This window comes from Elephas maximus, chromosome 12 (assembly GCF_024166365.1).
Source record: "Elephas maximus indicus isolate mEleMax1 chromosome 12, mEleMax1 primary haplotype, whole genome shotgun sequence".
Classification (NCBI taxonomy): domain Eukaryota; kingdom Metazoa; phylum Chordata; class Mammalia; order Proboscidea; family Elephantidae; genus Elephas; species Elephas maximus.
In genome coordinates, this window is record NC_064830.1 from 57,781,415 (window position 1) to 57,801,218 (window position 19,804).

Below are 19,804 nucleotides of genomic sequence, written 5' to 3' on the forward strand. Positions count from 1 at the left end.
ACAAGAAGGACCCCCAACTTCCCCTCCAGCTCCGACCTATAAAACTAGTTGATCCCGCTGCGGGTCGACCTTGCGTTCGAGTCCTCCCTCTGCCCTCGGCGCCCGTGCCCTGCTCTGCAGCCTTGCTGTGCCTCCGCCGAACGACACAGGGCAGAGGACCTGGAGAGGATTCCTTCTGCAGCGGCTTGGTGGGAGTGACCTCGGGGTAACCACAAAGTACAGCGGAGGAACAGGCTGCGCCGCGGGGGATCCTTCGTGAAAGGCGGTTGTGTGCGGAGGCCCTAAGGGAAGGTGATGGGATGGACAGGTTCCTGCATTTCTGTGCCAGGTCCTCTCAGCCAAACTTCTCAAATCCCGTTTAGACCGTCGCTTCCCTCCTCACCGAGGAGGGAGCCGTGGTTATGGGAAGTAACATCCCTTGTCACACTGAGTGACAAAGCTGCGTCGCAGACAGGTTGGTGCCACTAAAACAGGTACTTTTGACCAGTAAGCTCTTGAAGGGGAAACTGAGGAAGAAGAGTCGGGGGGGCACTGAGGGGGCTCTTCGAGGAGGTGGGGGCTCCGAGGGGGACTCATGGACATGCTGGGGCCAGGCCTGAGTCGTGGACCCTCGGTCAGGCACCCCCGCGGGGACAAGGGCCCACCGCTCGGCCTGCAAGGCGCAGAGGAAGGCCCGCGTCTTTTTCCCTCGCAGGGCCTTCTGGGAGCTGTAGTCCTGTCACACTCGGCCTTCGCACGTCACGCCGGGGCGTGGCGCCGCGCAGGCCCAAACGCGGTCATCTACAGCAGCATCGCCCCCGAGGACTACAACTCCCGGCGCGCCACACGGGCCGCTCGGACTTCCGCTGAGCCCCGCGCGGCCTTGTGGGAGAGGTAGTCTGGCACGCCTCCTTGCGCCGCGTGCGCTCAGGGGTGCAGAGCCGCGGGGCCGGCAAGCTCTACGCTACGGAGGCGGTGCGGCCGGCGGCGCGCCAGGATCTGCCGGACGCGCGGGGCGGTGGACGCGCGGGCTGAGGCTATCGGTCCAGGCAGCCGTGGCGGTGCGAGAGGGCCGCGCCGCTCTCCGGGGTCCGAAGTCGTGGAGCGGCCGGGGGGAGTAAGCAGAGGCCGGAGTCGCACTGCCGGGCCGCGGGGCTGAGGAGGCGCCGCCGCGCCGCGGAGGTGAGTCCGAACGGCTGGGCCAACGGCGCGGGGCCCCCGGCGGGAGGTGGCCTGGCTCGGGCCTGCTTTTGCCCGGATCCTGGAGGGGTGGTGGGCCCGGGGCCTCCGGAGGCTGAGGGAGGGCGGCCCTCGAGCCGTGTCCGCCCTCTGCCAGCGGCCCCTCCTGAGCATCAGCAGGAGGCTCTGGGCTGGGCCGGGGCGCTCTTCGGGTAGGCCCAGATTAAGATGGGAAGCCGGCCGGGACCGTGTCATCGGGTTCACTTGGAGGCCAGTCCCGGGTGCTACTGGCCCGAGAGGTCGCCGCAGCCCCCGCCTGCCCTTGAGTGCCCTTATTCCTCCGGGCGGAGGTACTGGGTTCGGACTCTGCCCTGGGCACTGACACACCCGCCCCCCCCACCCCCCACCCCGGCTTCGTCTCGACACACTTCCTCTTCCCTACTCGGGCTCCGGGAAGTTAGGTGTGCCCTAGACAGCCTTCCTAGCAGCTGGGCGGACCCCGGCTCTCCCTTCTAGTCCTGAAGGGTATACCTCCATGTGTGGGAAGGGCCAGGCAGCCCTGATCAGAGCAGCTCTTGGGGTCCCTGAGTGCACTGGGTTTGTGACCAGATTGCAGGCACCAGGACACCAACAGCAGCTGTGACACCAGGCCTGGGTGCTTGAGACCCTGCGACTCAGCACCAGTGGTGTCATGTGGGGGAACCTGGGGCTCTTCTGGGCATAGAATCGGCACTTGTCAGCCTTCCCAAGGAACCCTCTTTTGGGGTCCCTGTGCCTCCCTTTGCCCAGATCTGGAGGGCTGGGGGAGGTGTAGGGAATGCCCCAGTACTCGCACTAGCAGTGTTGGGTTGGGGAGGAGAGGTGGAGGTAACTCTACCCTTCCAGGTCTGTGACTTTCACGGTGTGAGGAGGGCTGAGAGCAATAGTGTTTCCCTGGTCTGAAGAGAAAGTATGCAGAGAGAGATCCTGGGGGAGCTGGGGGCCTGTGGTGTGCACACTGGGGATCAACCTGCCTGTCTTACTCCTGGATCTTCCCTTCCTTCTCTGCATGTGAGACTCCAGCTGCTCTCTGCATCTGCGTGCAGTTTCGACCCTCTCACCCTGGGCCAATGGCCCATGGGAGCCAGGCTCAAAGTGCAAATGGCTGGACTCAGGGACTGCTTGATTTCAGTGGTGACAGTGCCTTGGGCCTCCCTGGCAGCAGGCTCTGGGAGTAGAAAGTGGCCAGAGACACGGGGTCCTCTCGTCCTGTACCCATTCAGGTGGTGCGGCCCCAATGTAGGGAAAGACCAGCATCTCTGCGCCACTTCACCCCAGAGGCCAGCCTCAGTCTGGTTGGTTTTTGTGACAGTAATGTTTGTATATCAGGCCTGTGCCCTGGACCAGTGCCCTTACAGCCCGGTTTCACAGATGAAGAGACTGAGGCTGCCCAGGCTCTGTAGCATTCTGGTCCCTTGCTGACTGTTTATATACGTGGCAGTTGTAAAAAGGGATCCCGGTGTCCTAAAGATCCTTGAAAACCACGGATGTTGTTCATCAGCCCGAACTGGTCAGTGGAGAACCTGCAGGGGAAGTGGCCACCAGCTGGCCTGTGGCAGGACACCTGTGCTGCCACACTAGGTTCTTATTGATGTGTGTGGGACAGTGTCACAGAGGCCATCGACGACATGATTAGCTGGGAACAATTTGGGCTCTCTGGGAAGCACAGCTACAGAAACCCAGGAAATTGAGTGACCTGTCTACACTCGTCCTGGCCCGTGAGGCCTGGGTGGGGCGTGGGCAGTGGGCAGAGGCGGGGAGGAAGGATATGCTCCTCCGGCCCTCGGGCTCCTAACCCGCGCCTCCCAATATGTCCCTTGGTCCTGGCTGGCACCCACAGGAGCATCTGGACACCCAAGGTGCGGTCATGTTACTCTGATTTAACATGCTCAATGCCTTCCTGCTGCCCCTGGCTCAGTCTAAACCCCCACTGGACACAGCTACCTGCAGTTCAGCTGCCCTTCCTGCGGTGCCTCAGTTCACTGGGACCCGTGTGACCTTCTGCCCTGCCCAGGATCCTGGCTCTGAGGTGTCCCCACAGGACCCCCCGGCTCCCCCTGCAGACTCTGTCCCTCTGTGGGATTGCTGCAGCCCTCACACATGATGCATCCTATGTGACGGGGCCTCTTGTTGCCCCACTAGGCGTGAGCAGTGGGGGCAGACCTGGTGTCCAGCACCACCTGGCCGAGTAGGTAGGCAGTGAGTGACTGTGCTTCTGCATCAGGCAGCTCTGAGCTGCGCCGTCCTGAAGCCCTGGGCTCTTTAGTGCTAACTGAGGCTTGCTTTTGAGTTTGGGTAGAGGCAGTCGGGCGGCCCTTCTGAATCATCACCACTCTAGAAGGGGCTGGATGGAGGCCCTGTGGAGAGCAGTGGATCTGAGGCATCTACGCCAGGGCTCTGGATGGCTGCACGGGCCACAAGGTCTGGGCCTGCTACTGGGCCAGCAGTGTGGCACTTTGGGAGCAAGGACCTCCTCTGTGTAGCAGTGTCCCCCACACTGGGTCTGCAGCACAATGGATTGCTTTTATATGGCTTTTCTCACTTTGGTCTTGTAACTCCCACTCAAGTGATTGGGTGGGACTATGCAAATAAGGTAATTGTGGCCCACCAAGGGGATTAGATAGCTTGCTAATAGTGCAAATAAAGCTCATAGCACCCATGTAGGGATGGGGCTATGCAAATAAGGTCTGTGGAAACAAAAAGATTAGTCAGTTTTGCCATCCCACTAGGCTTAAAATGACTCCTCCCAGAAGCAGAAAGAGGGGCTTTCACCACCAAAGAAAGAAGAGCCAGGAGTGGAGTTCCTCTTTTGGACCTGGGATCCTTGCACTGAGAAGCTCCTGGAACCAGGAGAGAGAGAGAGTTGTAACACTGAAGACGGTGAGAAGCAGTGGCTTTGCATTGCGTGCTGAAGGACTCGTGGGGGCCAGTGGTGTGACTGTCCCTCCTGTGAGCACTTGTCCAGGGCATCAGTGCACCCACTGACGTGCTGCTTCCTAGGGCCACATGGGTCTGCATCTCCCTCTGCTTCCTGTCCACAAGCATAGCCCCGCACCTTCCTCCATGGTCCCACTACTCTCTTGTGGCCTGGACGGGTTGGGAGTATCAGAGGGAAACAAGTCACAGGCATCTGTCTGTGATGGCAGACAGTCACTGCAGCGTCTGCGCACCTGGTCTTGGCTGCTACAGAGGGGCTCCCCTTGCTGCTGTTTTGGTCTTGGTCCTTTAGTTCCTTTGGAATTAAACTCGACCAGGGTGAGCTGTTGAGCTTCTGCACCTTGGCTGACACCATCATTGAAGAGGCAGCCGTAGGGGGGCACCAGGCTCATGGGGGTGCCCAGAGGCCTTGGAGGCCAGAGCCATACAGGCTCCAGACTGCCCTCTGACCCTCTTTGGGGTGAGCTGGAGGCGTGAGATGCTCCTGGTGCCCCATGACACCTGGTCTGCTCCCAGCAAGCCCTGGGAATCACATGTGAACTAGGTAGACCAGATACACAGAATCGCCAGAAACGAGGGCTGGGTGCCTTGCCTCCTTCCCTGTAAAGACAGCAGACAGCACTGGGTAAGATGCTGAACCCTGAGCTGAATAGAGACTCAAATCAAGGGTCGTCCCTTTGTTCCTCCCTGATGATGCAGGTATGTGGTCCTCCGAGGTGCACTCACACGTGGACAGCATATACAAGGAATGCACAGGCACTGACCTCAGAGATAGCAGCCCCTCCCTTCCTCATTCCACCTCGTCTCCCCCCTCTTTTTCTCCTCTCTCCCCTCCCCCTGGCCCTTTGGAACTAAACTGGTACAGGCAGGAGTTTGATTTCCTCCAGGTGGTTTCTTCTGGAGGTAGCCAGGGTTCCAGGTGGGGCTGTGGCAACACAGGGCTGCCTATCTGCGTGGACCCTTAGCTCTGCAACAGGACCTGGCAACTACCCAGTCAGTGGGTGTAGTTGTGGGCACAGTGGGTAGCCAGCTTAGTGTTCCTGAACTGTGTTCCAGCCTCAGTGCAGGGAGGTTGGGCTAGCAGTTGGTATCACTGTACTGGGAAACGTGTCACCACAGCCCATGGGAGCCACTGCCCTGGGGCCCGGCCACACTGAGACTTGCCCCCCACCCCTCCCGCCCCATTCTCTGAGGGTAACATCACACGGCCCTGGCTTGGGGCCTGCCTCTGGGCTGCCATTGCTCCTGTCCCTTCTTGCAGTGACATGTGGTTGTGCCTTGAGGGCGTTGGGGGTTACAGTGCCAGGGAAGCCCTGATGATGACTCTCAGCCCTTCCGTGGCTTCTTCACCCTGTACAGAGGTGGCCCGGCAACCCCACTGGCCTCATGGGCTCCTGGTGCCCTGGCAGGGCCTGATGGCCACGAGGCCCTCTGGGAGCTTGGAGGGCAAGGCTGGAAAGCGGAGGGGATTTGCTCACAGCCCACCTACCCCAAGTGCTTGGCCAACCACATGGAGTCTGCCCTCAGTGGCCTACACAGGCACCCACCAAAGCCCAGTGGGGTCCTCAGAGCAGTGGGGTTGTCAAGGTTGGGGAAGGGCTGGGGGCTGGGCGCCTGGGCCCTATGAGTCAGTATTGTTACTGGGGCCCCAGTGTGGTTCTGAGGAGGGTTTGCCCCACCCAGGCTGCGTTTCCTCATCTGGCTGTCAGTCCTGCTGGCCTCTGAGCACAAGCCTCACTAATTAGCACCTTCTTGGCCTAATTAGTGCACCTGGGCAGCCCCCCTCGTTCTCACCTGCCTAGATCCAGGCCACCAGCCATATAAGAACGAGGGCAGTGGTTCCAGAATGAGGGCAGGGAGGAACCTGGTCAGAGGAGCTGCCTGAGGCACAGCCTTGGAGGTCCACTGTGGGGCCGTCCCTTCCCCTGGACAGAGGACCTAGGGCTGAGTCAGCAGGACAGGTCCCACGGGCAGGGGTCTCTGCCGCCCCCCTCCACCCCATTGAGTTCTGGCTGAGGGCCAGCTTCTGCCAGAGGTGGGTCCAGGCTGCTCTCGCTTCCCTGCCGCTGAGTGTTGTTCCTAAGAAGCAGCAGCCAGAGCATGAGCTCTTTCTTGCCAGCAGGGCTTTGACGGCTTCTCCAAGTGCCTGGAATGAGCCAGTGGGTAGTGGAGTCTGAGGGCTACTCAGCAAATGAACAGATGAATGAACAAGTGGACAAATGAATGAATGAGTGAATGAATGAACAGTAGAGTGGTTGAATGAACAAATGAGTGGGTGAACCAATGAGTAAATAAACGAGAGGCTAAAGGAACATGTGAATGAATGATTGACAGTTGAATGAATGAGTGTGTGAACTGGTGTGGGTAGGAGGGACTAGCCATCTCCCTGGCACCCCACCTGCCGTTTGAGAGCTGAAGGAGCAGCAGAGGTGGGCGTGTGGATGGTCAGGAGGGAGCGTGCTGTGTGTGCTGGCTGGCCAGCTGCGATTAGTCGATTAGTCCGCACTGTGCATGGCCCTGCACTGCTCAGCGCACACGCCCCAGCCTCATGGCTGGTCCAGATAGAGCTAATCCATGAGGCCCAAGCACCAAGACCAGAGTGAACGCTGAGCATCTCCTCAATGCTTCTGTATCGATTATTTGGTGACTATTTGGTGACAAGGTGATGATTTGGGTGTGTCAGTTTACATAAAACGTATTACCAAAATTCTGTGTTTATCACGTGGCTGCTAGAAAGTTAAGATGGTATCTGTGGTACGCATTATGTTTTTATCGGGCAGCCTTGGTCTGGAGCTGGAGTCAGCAAGCTCCCCGTAAAGGATTGGGGTCAGTATGTCCGGCTTTGTGGGCCCAGCATCAGTGCCATTGTGTTACTCATCTAGTGCTGCCCTAACAGAAATACCACAAGTGGATGGCTTTACCAAAGAAAAATTTATTTTCTTACAGCCTAGTAGGTTACAAGTCCAAATTCAGGGTGTCAGCTCCAGGGGAAGGCTTTCTGTCTCTGTCAGCTCTGGAGGAAGATTCCTTGTCTTCAATCTTCCCCTAGTCGAGGAGCTCCTTAGGTGCAGGGACCCTGGGTCCAAAGGATGTGCTTTGCTCCTGATGATGCTTTCTTGGTGTTATGAGGTCCCCAACTCTCTGCTTGATTACCTCTCCTTTTATCTCTTGAGAGATAAAAAGTGGTGCAGGCCACAGCCCGGGGAAACTTCCTTTACCTTGGATCAGGGAGGGGACCTGAGTAAGGGTGGGGTTACAATTCCACTCTGATTCTTTTAATATAAAATTACAGTTGCAAAATGGAGGACAACCACACATGGCTTGACCAAGTTGATACACAGATTTTGGGGAGGACATAATTCATGACAGCCGTTGTAACATGGCTTGCAGCTTCTGTGGGAAGACCCCTCAGCCAGCGCAGAAACAAGGGGTGGGCCTGGGCTATGTGGCCAAGAGCTGAACTTCTCGTGGGCTCACCTGCCACAAATGTCGTTCTTCTGATCCTTGACCATTTAAAGATATGAACTCTGCTCAACACAGCCAGAAATGGCCATGGGCTGCAGTTTGCAACCCTGGCTCTGGACACAGCCCTGTTCTATATAGTCTGTGTCCCCGTTCCGTGGATGCAGACAAGATATGGGTGGCCGCAGTCTTTCTGGGCCCACAGGGCCAGTCAGGGCAAGGTCTTGGTTGTCTGACCCCACAAATTGCATGCGTGGCAAGTGACAGGTATCTTGAGCAAATGAGGGCCTGGCCACTCTGGATTGAAGCTGTAATGGGGGCCCTGGACCCCTGGCTCTCATGCCATAGCAGGCGGGGCAGAGGAGGGCTGAGAGAAGCTGTCCCACCCAGACAGGCCTTGGCTGCCAACCAGGGTGTGACGCTGCACCTGGCCCCAGCTCTTGGCAGCCGTGGGAGCCCCACATACAGCCCCGGGCCCAGCAGGTACCCTCAAGCCAGCTACCTCCAGAGCATGAGGTCTGTGTACCACCGTCCTGCGTTAAAGGCAGTGACGTGGGAGAGACCTGTCCTCAGGCCACCGCACCACTGTGTGCAGGCACCCCTGCTTGCGGTGTCAACCACTGCATCTGGGAAGCCCCCCACCTGGGCCATGCGCCAGGTGTCTGTTCACCATCTCCCCATCTCCTCCTGGACTCCACTCCTCTGTCCCCTCACTGGGAGCTGAAGAAGGACACCACCAGGAGTGTCAACAGATGGGGTGGGCCAGACAGCCCCTCACCCCGGACCATGTTTGAGTCCTGGGAAAGGGGAGTTAGTACAGGTTCCAGGGCTGTGTCCTGACACGTCCTCACTGATACTCTGGGGGCATGTGGTTTCTGTCCCCACATTGGCTCAGTGAAGGTTCCATTTCTCTTTAGTTAAATGTTCCCCGCTTCCGCTCTCCTGTGACAGAGGCTCATAGCACGGCCTCTTCCAGCTAAGGGATCCTCTGAAGAGCAGACATTCGGCCCCACCTCCCCTCAAGGGCCAGGTGGTTGATGTGTGGGTGGAAGGGGGCCCTGGGAGGAGGAGCAGCCGCTGGGCTGTGGCTGTCCCCCCACCTCGTCATCCCACTAGGTGCACTTGCCATGCTGGGACACCCCTCAGGCACCGCAGCCTCCTTCACGTGAATCATGTGTGTCTCTCTCTTCTTTCCATTCTCTTTCTCTCTCTCTGTTTATTTCTGTCGCTGTCATCTTCACTTTGACCAGACCGGCCCCCCTGTCTCCAACGCAGCCTCTGCCCTCCGCACACCCTGCACACCGGCCAGATGTGACAGGTGGGCGGGGCCATGGGGAGCTCCGCCTCCTCACTGGCCACCGAAACTGAGTCAGACCATGGCTTCCCCGTGGGGGTGCCCTACCCGGGGCCCCCAGCAGCAGCCAGCTGGTGCAGGAGTGCCCCTGGGGGGCCTGTCTGGGAAGGTGCCTTGGTCACCCAGCAGCACGTGCCTCTGCAGCCCCGGGCCCAAAGGTAAGAACACAAGGGGTGGGGCACCTCTCCCTGGCAGAAGGGCTGACGGATACCAGGCCTCTGTTTCTTGGGGCTGTCCAGTGACCTTGTGCCCATGGATGTGAGGGGCTAGGGGTTCAGTTGTCCCTAGTCTCAGGAGGGGCTGTGACCCTTCAGGCTTGATGGGCCAGGCCTGGGGGACATGGTATGCCAGTGTAGCTGGTGAGCCTGGTTTGTGGATGGTCTGGGTACATAACTGCTTTGGGAGCTTCTTGGGGGGGAAGTGCTGCCCTGACCTGGGAGAGCCACCCACATTGAGAGTTCTGACTGTCTTCCTGCAGGATTTCGGGGTTGGGGGGCACCTGCTGAACACCGCCCACTGCCCATTCCTGTTTGTGTGCCGCCCTGCCCCCAGCACGGGACTGCCTGCAGAGGGGCTTCAGAGGGCCATGGGGTGCTGTGGGGGGATGGCACGGTGGGCTGCAGGAGCTGCGGGGACTACATCTATCAGACTCTTGCACGTCGGGCTTCCTCTAGGTTTGTGGCCAGGTCCCCCACCCCCGCCCCATCCTGGTAGGAAGGCTCCTTGATAGACTGGGGGATGACTTTAGCGTAACTCCTGGCCGCCACGTCATCTCTGTCAGGGCCCCGAGGTTCCGAATGACTGCTTTGTATGTGCCTTTTAACTGGCTTGTGGAGACATCACGTGCGTGTGTAAAGTTCACCCCTGTCAGTGAGCAGTGTTGTAGCTGGGCTGGTCTGTGGGGTGTGCAGCCAACACCACAGCCCAAAAGGCCTCCTGCCTGTTCCAGGCCTCCCCATCACTGCAGGCCCCCAAAAACCAGTGACCTGCCTCTGTCCCTGTGGGTTTACCTTTTCTAGAAAATCCACACAACTGGAATCGTACGCCAGGTGATCTTTTGTGATAGGCCTCTTTCACTTCTGAGATTCGTCCATGTGATGGCGTGAATCAGGACTTCATCTCTCTTTATGTCTAAGTAACGCTCCGTCACGCTGGGTGAACCACATTCGGTTTACCCGCCATCCGTTGTTGGACAGTTGGGCTGTTTCACTTGCTGTTTACTGTGACAATGCTTCAGTGAACATTTGCATCCGTAGGTCGATCCCTAGGCGCGGAATTGCTGAGTCTGGTATCCTGAGTCTATGTTTAGTTGTGAAAAAACCAACAGCCTGTTTTCCATGGCACTGAGCTGAGCTCCCACCACAGTGGACAAGGCTCTGTCTTCTCCTCCTCGTCAGCACTTATGATTGTCTGTTTGATGCTCGCCATACTCATGGTCATGAGGCGACACCTCGCTGTGGTCCTGTTTGTGTCTCCCTGATGGTGCACGGTCTTCTCTGTGTCTGTCCATGCACATCTCTGTTTTCATGTGTTTACTTCTTTAAAGAGATCCCTTGGGTCAGAGTGGCTGGCTCTGAGGCCGGGGCTCTGCCCCTGCAGCTGGCATCTACACAGACCTGCCAGCACCTGGTGGTGGCACAGGTGGGGCTTTGCTAGCTTGTGGTCGCAAAATGAAACCTCAGGTTGTTTAGTTCAGAGCTCACCTTATAAAAAAACTACCTTAGTGTAACTTTTTTTCATTGTAGGGTACCACGTGTAATAAAAACTTAAGCAGCAGAAAGTAAAGGTGTTTCTCTGTTGGGGTCGCCTCTCACCCCCGGCCCCATGAGTTTGTGGACCTCAGGAGAGCCTGTCGAGTCTGTGGGTTCCGCGGTCGCCCATGCTGCATGTGCATCCCAGACCTGCACTCACACCCCATGGGGACTCACGCTGTAGCTGTTGTTCCACCCTGGAGTCTTCTCCAGCCCAATGGGAGGCAGGATGGTGGTGGTTGGAGTTCTACAGGGCTTGCCAGGGAGGCCTACTGAGAGGCCAAGTGTGCCAAGGAGAGCATGGATGTGCATGTGAGTGTGGGTGGTGTGGGGGCGTTGTGGGGTGGTATGAGTGTGTGCATGTGGTATCTGAGTGGTGGTGCTGTGTGTGTGTATGCATAGTAGGTGTTGTGTGTATGCATGGTGGGGGTGGTGTGTGTGTGCACGTGGGGTGGTGTGTGTGCATGATGGGGATAGTGTGTGTGCATATTGAGGATGATATGTGTTTATGCATGGTGGGGGTAGTGTGTGTTTGCATGGTGGGGGTGGTGTGTGTGTGCGCAGTGGGGGTGATGTGCGTGGTAGGGGTGGTATGAGTGGGGGTGGTGTGAGTATGCGGGCATGTGATGTCTAAGTGGGGGTGAGAACCTGAGTGTGGGTCACACCTCATGGCAAGTTGCCTAATGGTGCTGGCCTTTCCCTTTCTCACTGGCTCCTTCCTCTCTTCCATCCCTCCTTCTGCTCTGGCCCCCTGCTGGTCCCCCCGCCCCCGGCCCCCATGCAGTGGGACCGGACCAGGCCCCTCAGCAGTCACTGTTGGCCTGTGTGTGTGAGCCCCTGGGAGTCATACAGCTGTGGGCCCAGAAGGGTAACTCGGGAGGATATGCGTTAAAGGAGGGAGTCTGATACTCAGATTATAAATGGGAAACTTGGTGTGGGGAAGTGGGCTGCAGGCAGCAGTAGGGAGAGGGGTGGAGAGTAGGCGCAGGGGATGCTACCCTACCTAGCACAGGGCTTAGCCCCTTAGTGGGGACACAGTGGCGCCCTAACATCACCCTGACTGGCTGTCAGCTGATGCACACACTCATATGCACATGCATGTGCATACATGTGTACATGCACCACTACAAGCAGACAGGTACACATGTACACTCCCCGTGTCCACTGCAGCCTGCAGGGGGCACAAGGCACGTGGCAGGTCACAGCCTAGCAGATCTTTCTGTCCTAGTGGACCCTGCTGGGTCGCCCTGGGCACGACTGGGTCAGCAAACACCCTGCGTCCCCACCGACCATCCAGCTGCCGCTTCTCCAACCATGCCCTCCAGTGAAAATGAGCCCCATAGGCAGATATGAATGTGGGCTGTGGGAGAGAGGCCCTGGGGGAGGAGGCCCTGGGGAACACTCCTCCAGTAGGGCTAGGCAGCCCCATATCCTGAGAGTCTGTGTGCCACCGCCTGTCATCATTTTGCGGGCCCAGGCAGCTGCTGTGCTCCCCAGCCTCTGGCTTCCAGGGCCCTCGGGAGGCCATCCTGCCTGGTCTGGTGTATACACAGCTGTCTGCTTAATCCGCATGTGTACCTATTAGCTGTTCTCAGGGAATACGATATGGGTAGGGGGCCTTCCATGCTGCTTAGCCATTGGGCCATCCAGAGCTCAGCCGTACAGTCACACCCAGAGCATGGGGAGTGCAGGGCGGGCAGCCAAGCCTGAGCCCGCCACTGGAATGGTGTTCCCCAGGACCATCAGCATGTGCCTATATGCCCATGTATGTATGGGTGTTCTGTGTGTATATTCATGTACCTTGTGTGTGTGTATACATGTGCATGAGCACGTGTGTATTGTGTGACGTGTGTACATGTATGTTGTAGGTGTATTGTGTGTGTAAGCATGTACTTTGTACTGTACGCATGTGCTCTTCCGGTACATGCATGCTCTGCTCCTTGACCAGGCTGTGGGCCTTTTTACCGAGGGAGGACAGGGAGACACGGGCAGTTTTCTGAGTTTCCCAGTACAGGAGCAGGGATCATCCCTGGCCTGATGCCACCTACCCTGTGTGTTGGCCACCCTGGGGAGAATGCCCCATGACAAGCCCAGCTTCTCCCTCCCATCCATACACCCGAGGGCTCTGGGAGATGCTACTGCCTGCTTGGGTGCTGGCCATTTCCCTGCCTGCTCCTGCTCCCTCATCCTTCCCCCTCCCTGCTCTGGACCCAGAGGCTGCCCCACAGGGTGCTGTGAATCCAGGAAACACTAATGGTGCTTGGGGGCATCTTTTTGTTTGTGTTTTTGAAGAGACAAGTTTTCTTCCTGAACTAAAAGGGTTTGGCTGGAACGTATTGTAAGGAGCACAAGTTTCATGCTTGTTGTGAAAAAACAGTTGGTTTTTTCACCAGCAGGGCAGCTGTGGTCGGTTTAGAGGCTCTGTGTTCTGGAGCATGGGCCCCTCACATGGTCAGGCCAGCCCAGCCCTGACCCCGAAGCTGGGGAGAATGCATGGCACGGCATCCGCTGCCCTCTGGGGGCCCCAGGAGAGGTGAGGCCCCCCTGGGGTCACGGGCAGGCTGTGCAAGGGAGACTGCTGTGTGCCCTGTCCCAGGGCCCTGGGGGAATTGGGAGTGTTGCCCTAGGCAGGACGGACTGTGGCCAGCGGTCCCGTTGGAAGTGCTAGGAGCCGGGCCTGCCCACCCCTGCCGTTACCACAGCTCTGGTCCGACTAGCAGTGCTGGACCAGCTGTGGGCCTCGGGCGCAGGTACTCCCAGGCCAACTCTCTGATCCTCCCTGTGCCTGCTTGCCTCGCGCCTCAGGCCCAATGACTAGATAGAGGGCGCCTCAAGGGCCATGCAAGGGTACAGCTCCTTCACTCCCAGGCTCGGGCTGAGCTGGTCATATCCATGACGCTGTGGTCCACACTCTTTGCTCCAGCAAGACGCTGTCAGCCCAGCAATGGCTGCAAGAGGAAGGGTGGTTGGGTATGGTCCCAGGTCGCCTTTGCTGGCCATGCTTTCAGTCCGCGTGGAATGTGGGTGTTCTGAGCCCCGCACAGCACCTGGGTGGGTCGTCTGGCTCCCAGGTGAGGCGTTAAGTGTGCGGTTTCAGTGTGGCCTCGCCAGGCTGGTCTGATTAGGTCTTTGCCCACAGCCCGCTGGGCAGCTGCAGTCCCAGCTGGAATTGACCAATCCTAGGCATGGATCTAGGGACAGAGGGCTGCAGGGCCTGTCCTTAGTTGGGCAGGAGGGTCAGCCCTGCCCCGTGCCCTGGAGAAGCTCCAGACCAGGCAGCAGCCCCAGCTGGTCCTCATGGTGGGCTCTTGCCCAGCCTGCACATGCAGGCTGGGCTGGGAGTGAGGCGGAACCCTGCCATGTGGCCCTGGACCCCTTGTGGGCTCACATTCCCCTGGGGCTGATCGGAGGCTCAGCCCCACAGCCCACCCCCTCCAGAAGGCGGTCTCAGGGCAGAGCTGTGGGATTCCAGAGCCCTGACTTGGCCCCTCGGTCCTTCCTGCAGCCACACGCACTCGCCCGGGTCTATGGCCGCAGTCCGGGAGTGGTCTTGCACCCGCTGCACCTTTCTGAACCCAGCTGGTCAGCGCCAGTGTGCCATCTGCGAGGCCCCCCGGCAAAAGCCCGACCTCGACCAGATACTGAGGCTCAGCGTGGAGGAGCAGAAATGGCCCTGCCCCCGCTGCACCTTCCGGAACTTCCTGGGCAAGGAGGCCTGTGAGGTGTGCGGCTTTGCCCCTGACCCCGCACCCGGGGCCCCTCTGGCCCCAATTATCAATGGGGCCCTGCCCACATCTCCTGCCGTACTGGCAGAGCCCAGGGGCAGTTGCCAGAAGGAAACAGGGCCTGTGCAGACAGCAGGGCGGGCAGCTGTGGAACCAGCTGGGTGGTGCCCTAAGGAGGTGGTTACAGAGCCGGGGGCCTGGGCCTGCCCACGTTGCACACTGCACAACACACCTGTGGCCAGCTCTTGCTCCGCCTGTGGGGGCCCCCGCAGACTTTCGCTGCCCAGGATCCCACCTGAAGCCCTAGTGGTGCCTGAGGTCGTGGCCCCTGCCAGGTTCCATGCCGGGCTTACCCCGCCCCCACCAGGTCTGCCTGGGGACAGCACCGAGGCTACCCCTGTCTCTGCCAGCCAGGGTGTGCCCACAGCCAACCAGGAGCCCCAACGCATGGCACCCTTTAGCCCCTTCTCGCCACCCCTGCAGAACAACCCTGTACCCCGAAGCCGCCGGGAGGTGCCCCCCCAGCTGCAGCCACCAGTGCCTGAGGCTGCTCAGCCCTCACCTAGTCCCAAGGTCCCCCAGGGCCTGGGGTGGGCAGCAGCTGGGGCCCCCCGCCAGGCTGAGCTGCTATCTGACCAGCGACTGAGTGTGCTGGAGGCGATGGAGAGTGGCCCAGCCCGTGGTGAGGACTGTGGCCCTGTGCTGGGCAACGACATCATCAACCTGGCCAGCGACTCTGTGCGCTTCACGCCTGCCAGCCCCTCCAGCCCCGACTTCACCACCTGGTCGTGTGCCCAGTGTACGCTCCACAACCCCACAGCGGCTGCCCGTTGCTCGGCCTGTGGCTGCTCCAAGCTACACGGCTTCCAGGAGCACGGTGAGGCCCCTGCCCGCTGCCCTGACTGCAGCACTGACAGGCTCGGGCCCTGCAGCAGTGGCAGCTGCAGCCAGGCCCCCTCAGCCCACAAGGCCACCTGTCTCCTGCCTGCTGCACCTCCCGAGCACCGGGCCCAGTGGGCCTGCCCTGCCTGCACCCTGCTCAATGCTGCACGTGCCCGGCACTGTGCCGCCTGCCACACACCACAGCTGTTAGAGGCCCAGCGCCAGGGGGCCACGCCCCTGAGACGCCGAGAGAGCGTGCTGGTGGAGAAGCGGCGGCTGACGGATGAGGGCGAGGCCAAGGCGCTATGGGAACACATCGTGGCCTTCTGCCGGGAGGTGAGCAGTTGGGGGCAGAAAGGGGTGGACGGGGTGTAATGGGAGCAGAGGGCGGGACAGGAAGGCACAGGGTGGTGGGTGGGGGTTCTGGGTGGTGGGCATGGGGTAGGGCAGAGGGTGTGGGACTGCGGTCTGCACTCTAGCCTGGCCTGCTTCTCACCCTCCTGTCACCACATCAGGGCACAGATGCTGGGGGGTGGGGGTGGGGGCAGGGGACATGGAGGCCCTGGGGAGAGCTAGGGTCAGGGCCTCCAACTTTACACTGTCAGCTGTGGGAGGCACTGGCCATGCTCTTCTCCCTCCACCCTCCGCAGCCAGGGCAGACCTGCCGCCCCTACCCACCACATCCCCTTACTCGCCTGTGTGCCTGACCTCGGCCCCACCAGCTGGGAAAGAGCATGGGTGGCATGTCTGGGTTACCTCCCAGACAGTAGTGGGATGGGGGCTGTGCTGTCTCCTGGGCCCACTCCCAGTCACACGACCAAGCAAGCCTGCCTTGGTCCTGCACTGGATGGGGGGTGTGGCATCCAGCCTCCCCTTGCTGACACATCAGCCAGTGGGGTCCCTGTTCTGCATCGGGTGAGCTGGAGACCTGTGGGACTCTGCAGCGTCTTCTGAGGACTCCTTGGCAGTGGGTCAGGTGGGTCTGCTGAGCAAGCCCATTGAGGCCCTGACCCCCACGGTCCCTGCAGAATGGCGTGAACTTCGTGGACGACAGCTTCCCACCCGGGCCCGCATCTGTGGGCTTCCCTGAGGGGGATGGCGTCCAGCAGCGTGTGCGGCAATGGCTGCGGCCCCACGAGATTAACTGCTCCGTCTTCAAGGACCCCTCCCCTGTGCAGTGGTCCGTGTTCTGCAGGCTCCGGCCCTCGGACATCCTGCAGGGGCTCCTGGGGAACTGCTGGTGAGAGGGTGGGGGAGGGGAGAGGGCGGGGGCAGGTATGGGGGGGAGAGGGCGGGGGCAGGTGGGGGGCAAGCCATATGCCCCCCTGAGCCACCACCCCCCCAGGTTCCTGAGCGCCCTGGCGGTGTTGGCGGAGCGGCCCGACCTCGTGGAGCGGGTCATGGTCACACGAGATCTGTGCCCCGAGGGTGCCTACCAGGTGCGGCTGTGCAAAGATGGCACGTGGACCACGGTGCTGGTGGACGACATGCTGCCCTGTGATGAGGGTGGCTACCTGCTCTTCTCACAGGTGGGTGGGGGGTGCAGCGGGCAGCAGGCAGGGCAGCAGGCAGCATTGGCCTCCAACCCCGCCCTCCCTGCAGGCCCAGCGGAAGCAGCTGTGGGTAGCACTCATCGAGAAGGCACTGGCCAAGCTGCACGGCTCCTACTTTGCACTGCAGGCCGGCCGTGCCATCGAGGGCCTGGCCACGCTCACTGGGGCCCCCTGTGAGAGCCTCCTGCTGCAGGTCAGCTCCACCAACCCCCGCGAGGAACCCGTGGACACCGACCTCATCTGGGCCAAGATGCTGAGCTCCAAGGAGGCGGGGTGAGGGCTGGGGGGAGTGTGGGGTGAGAGGGGCTGTCCACCTGCCCAGGAGGCTAGGGTTTTGCAGGGAGGACCACTGGGTCAACAAGGCTGCTCTGCCCACAGGTTTCTCATGGGCGCCTCCTGTGGTGGAGGCAACATGAAGGTGGATGATGCAGCCTATGAGAGCCTGGGCCTGCGCCCACGCCACGCCTACTCCATCCTGGATGTCCGTGAGGTGCAGGGCTCCAGGTAGGGCCAGGTGGCCAGCCGAGTGGGGGAGGGTGTGGTCGGCCACAGCCTCAGCCTTGTGTCCGTAGGCTCCTGCGGCTCCGGAACCCGTGGGGCCGCTTTTCCTGGAATGGCAGCTGGTCTGATGAGTGGCCACACTGGCCAGGGCACCTGCGTGGTGAGCTCGTGCCCCTCAGCAGTGGCGAGGGTGTCTTCTGGATGGAGTATAGTGACTTCATCAGGTGTGTGGTGGGCTACATCCTTGCAGGGGGCAGTGTGCCAGGGCGTGGGTTGCTCTATGGGAGCTGTTGCACCCGGAAGGGCCCAGAGCAGCAGGGGAAGGGTGTGTCCAACAGGCTGCAGCTGCTGCTTCTGCCCAACCTCGGCACCTGGGGCCCCACAGGTCAGCTGGCCATCGTGGAATTGCTATGCAGCCCAGCAACCTTTTGTCCAGTGGCAAACTAAGGCTGAACCACTTCCTGGTTGGGCACCTTTCCCAACAGACTCCTAGGGCTGGGGGCAAAGGGGCAAGAGAGGGGGTGCCACACAGGCACTGGAGGCCTGGGCAGCTGTGGGAGCATGTCCATCCTCACTGCCCTAGATACTTTGACTCAGTGGACATCTGCAAGGCACGCTCAGACTGGCAGGAGGTGCGGGTGCAGGGCTGCTTCCCCCGCTCAGCCAGCAGGCCTGTGGGCGTCACCACACTGACTGTGCTTGAGAGGACCTCGCTGGACTTCGCCCTCTTCCAGGAGGGCAGCAGGTGGGTGTGGGCGGGAAGGACGGTGGGACACAGTGGTGGGCAGGCTACAGTGTGGCCATCATGGTCCACCATGACCCATGCACCCTGGCTGCAGGCGCTCAGACGCGGGGGACAGCCACCTGCTGGACCTGTGCATCCTGGTGTTCCGGGCCAACTTTGGCCGTGGTGGCCGCCTGTGCCTGGGCCGCCTCCTGGCCCACAGCAAGCGGGCGGTCAAGAAGTTCGTCAACTGTGATGTGATGCTAGAGCCGGGCGAGTATGCAGTTGTGTGCTGTGCCTTCAACCACTGGGGCACGAGCCCCACGGCCACACAGGGTAACTGGGCACCTGGGCAGGGTGGGTAGCCTTCCACGCAGGGTGCACACCGGGTACCCGTCCACCCTAATGCCCCCAACACCCACTCTGCAGCCCCTAGCTCCATGTCAGGGAGCCTGCGCTACACTCCAGAGCCACCCGGCCATGTGTTGGCCGTCTACAGCTCAAGGCTGGTGATGGTAGAGCCGGTAGAGGCCCAGCCGACCACGCTTGCTGACGCCATCATCCTGCTGACTGAGAGCCAGGGCGAGCGGCATGAGGTGGGGGTGCTGCCCCGTGGGGCACGGGGAGGACCTGTCAACAGGGTATGGCTCCCATGGCCCCCACCCACAACTGCCATCTGCAGCAGGGCCGCGAGGGCATGACCTGCTACTACCTGACACATGGCTGGGCGGGGCTCATCGTGGTGGTTGAGAACCGACACCCGAGGTCCTACCTGCACGTGCAGTGTGACTGCACCGACAGCTTCAACGTCGTGTCCACGCGTGGCAGCCTGCGCACCCATGACAGCGTGCCACCTCTGCACAGGTGGGCCCCCACAAGGCCCCTGAACAAGTGGGCCCTTAACATGCAGCCCCCAGACAGGTGGCCCCCCCACACACACACAAACAGCCCCCAAATGAGTAGGTCCTGAACATGCAGCCCCGAATAGGTGAACCCTAAACATACAGCCCCTGGACAGGTAGGCCCTGACACACACAGACACGCACACACCCCTGAACAGGTGAACCCTAAACATAAAGCCCCTGGACAGGTAGGCCTTGCCACACAAACATACACACACAGCCCCTGCATAGGTGGGCCTCTGGCCCTCACCAGCCCCCTTCCCCAGGCAGGTCTTGGTGATCCTGTCCCAACTGGAAGGCAATGCCGGCTTCTCCATCACACACCGCCTGGCACACCGCAAGGCAGCCCAGGCCTTCCTCAATGACTGGAGAGCCACCAAGGGCACCCACAGCCCCCCACTCACACCCGAGGTCGCCGGCCTGCATGGGCCCAGGCCACTGTGACCCCCTCGGCCTGCCGCCAGACAGGGCTGTGCCTGCCTGCCCACCTGCACGCACTTTAGTAGAGAGACCCAGGCCGAGGACACTGGGATGAATCTCAGGACCTCTGGGGAGCTGGGAGCCCCTCCCCACCCCCCCACCCCCCCCCCCACCCCCACCCCGCTTGCCTTCACCCTGGGGCCAGTCGGCCTGGCCAGGGCCTCTTGGCTACAAAGCAAATACCTCGACCCAGCCACCAGCCACGGACCACACATCCCCTTGGCCCATGGCCTTGAGAAGACAGGTTCAGAGGCCAGCTGCCCTCCCCCATGGGTTGGGATCTCGTCTGGGTGAGACAGCTGACAGCCCACAGGACTCCTCCAGGGATCAGAGGCC

The 19,804-nt window shown here is 60.5% G+C and overlaps 1 protein-coding gene across 4 annotated transcripts; it reads left to right on the forward strand.

Moving 5' to 3' along the window:
- The first annotated feature begins 863 nt into the window (after positions 1 to 863).
- On the forward strand, positions 864 to 19,558 carry CAPN15 (calpain 15). Of its 4 annotated transcripts, none has more exons than XM_049903911.1 (13): positions 864 to 1,161; positions 8,847 to 9,108; positions 14,207 to 15,644; positions 16,337 to 16,548; positions 16,654 to 16,837; positions 16,911 to 17,134; positions 17,240 to 17,365; positions 17,434 to 17,586; positions 17,946 to 18,107; positions 18,202 to 18,422; positions 18,516 to 18,682; positions 18,769 to 18,950; positions 19,255 to 19,558. In XM_049903911.1, exons 2-13 carry the CDS (start codon positions 8,927 to 8,929, stop codon positions 19,430 to 19,432), a joined length of 3,429 nt encoding a protein of 1,142 aa, XP_049759868.1. In that variant the 5' UTR covers positions 864 to 1,161; positions 8,847 to 8,926; the 3' UTR covers positions 19,433 to 19,558. The 4 variants fall into 4 exon arrangements, with proteins under 4 accessions (XP_049759868.1, XP_049759869.1, XP_049759870.1 ...); XM_049903912.1 differs by having other exon boundaries at positions 18,772 to 18,950; XM_049903913.1 differs by having other exon boundaries at positions 19,259 to 19,350.
- Positions 19,559 to 19,804: the final 246 nt, after the last annotated feature.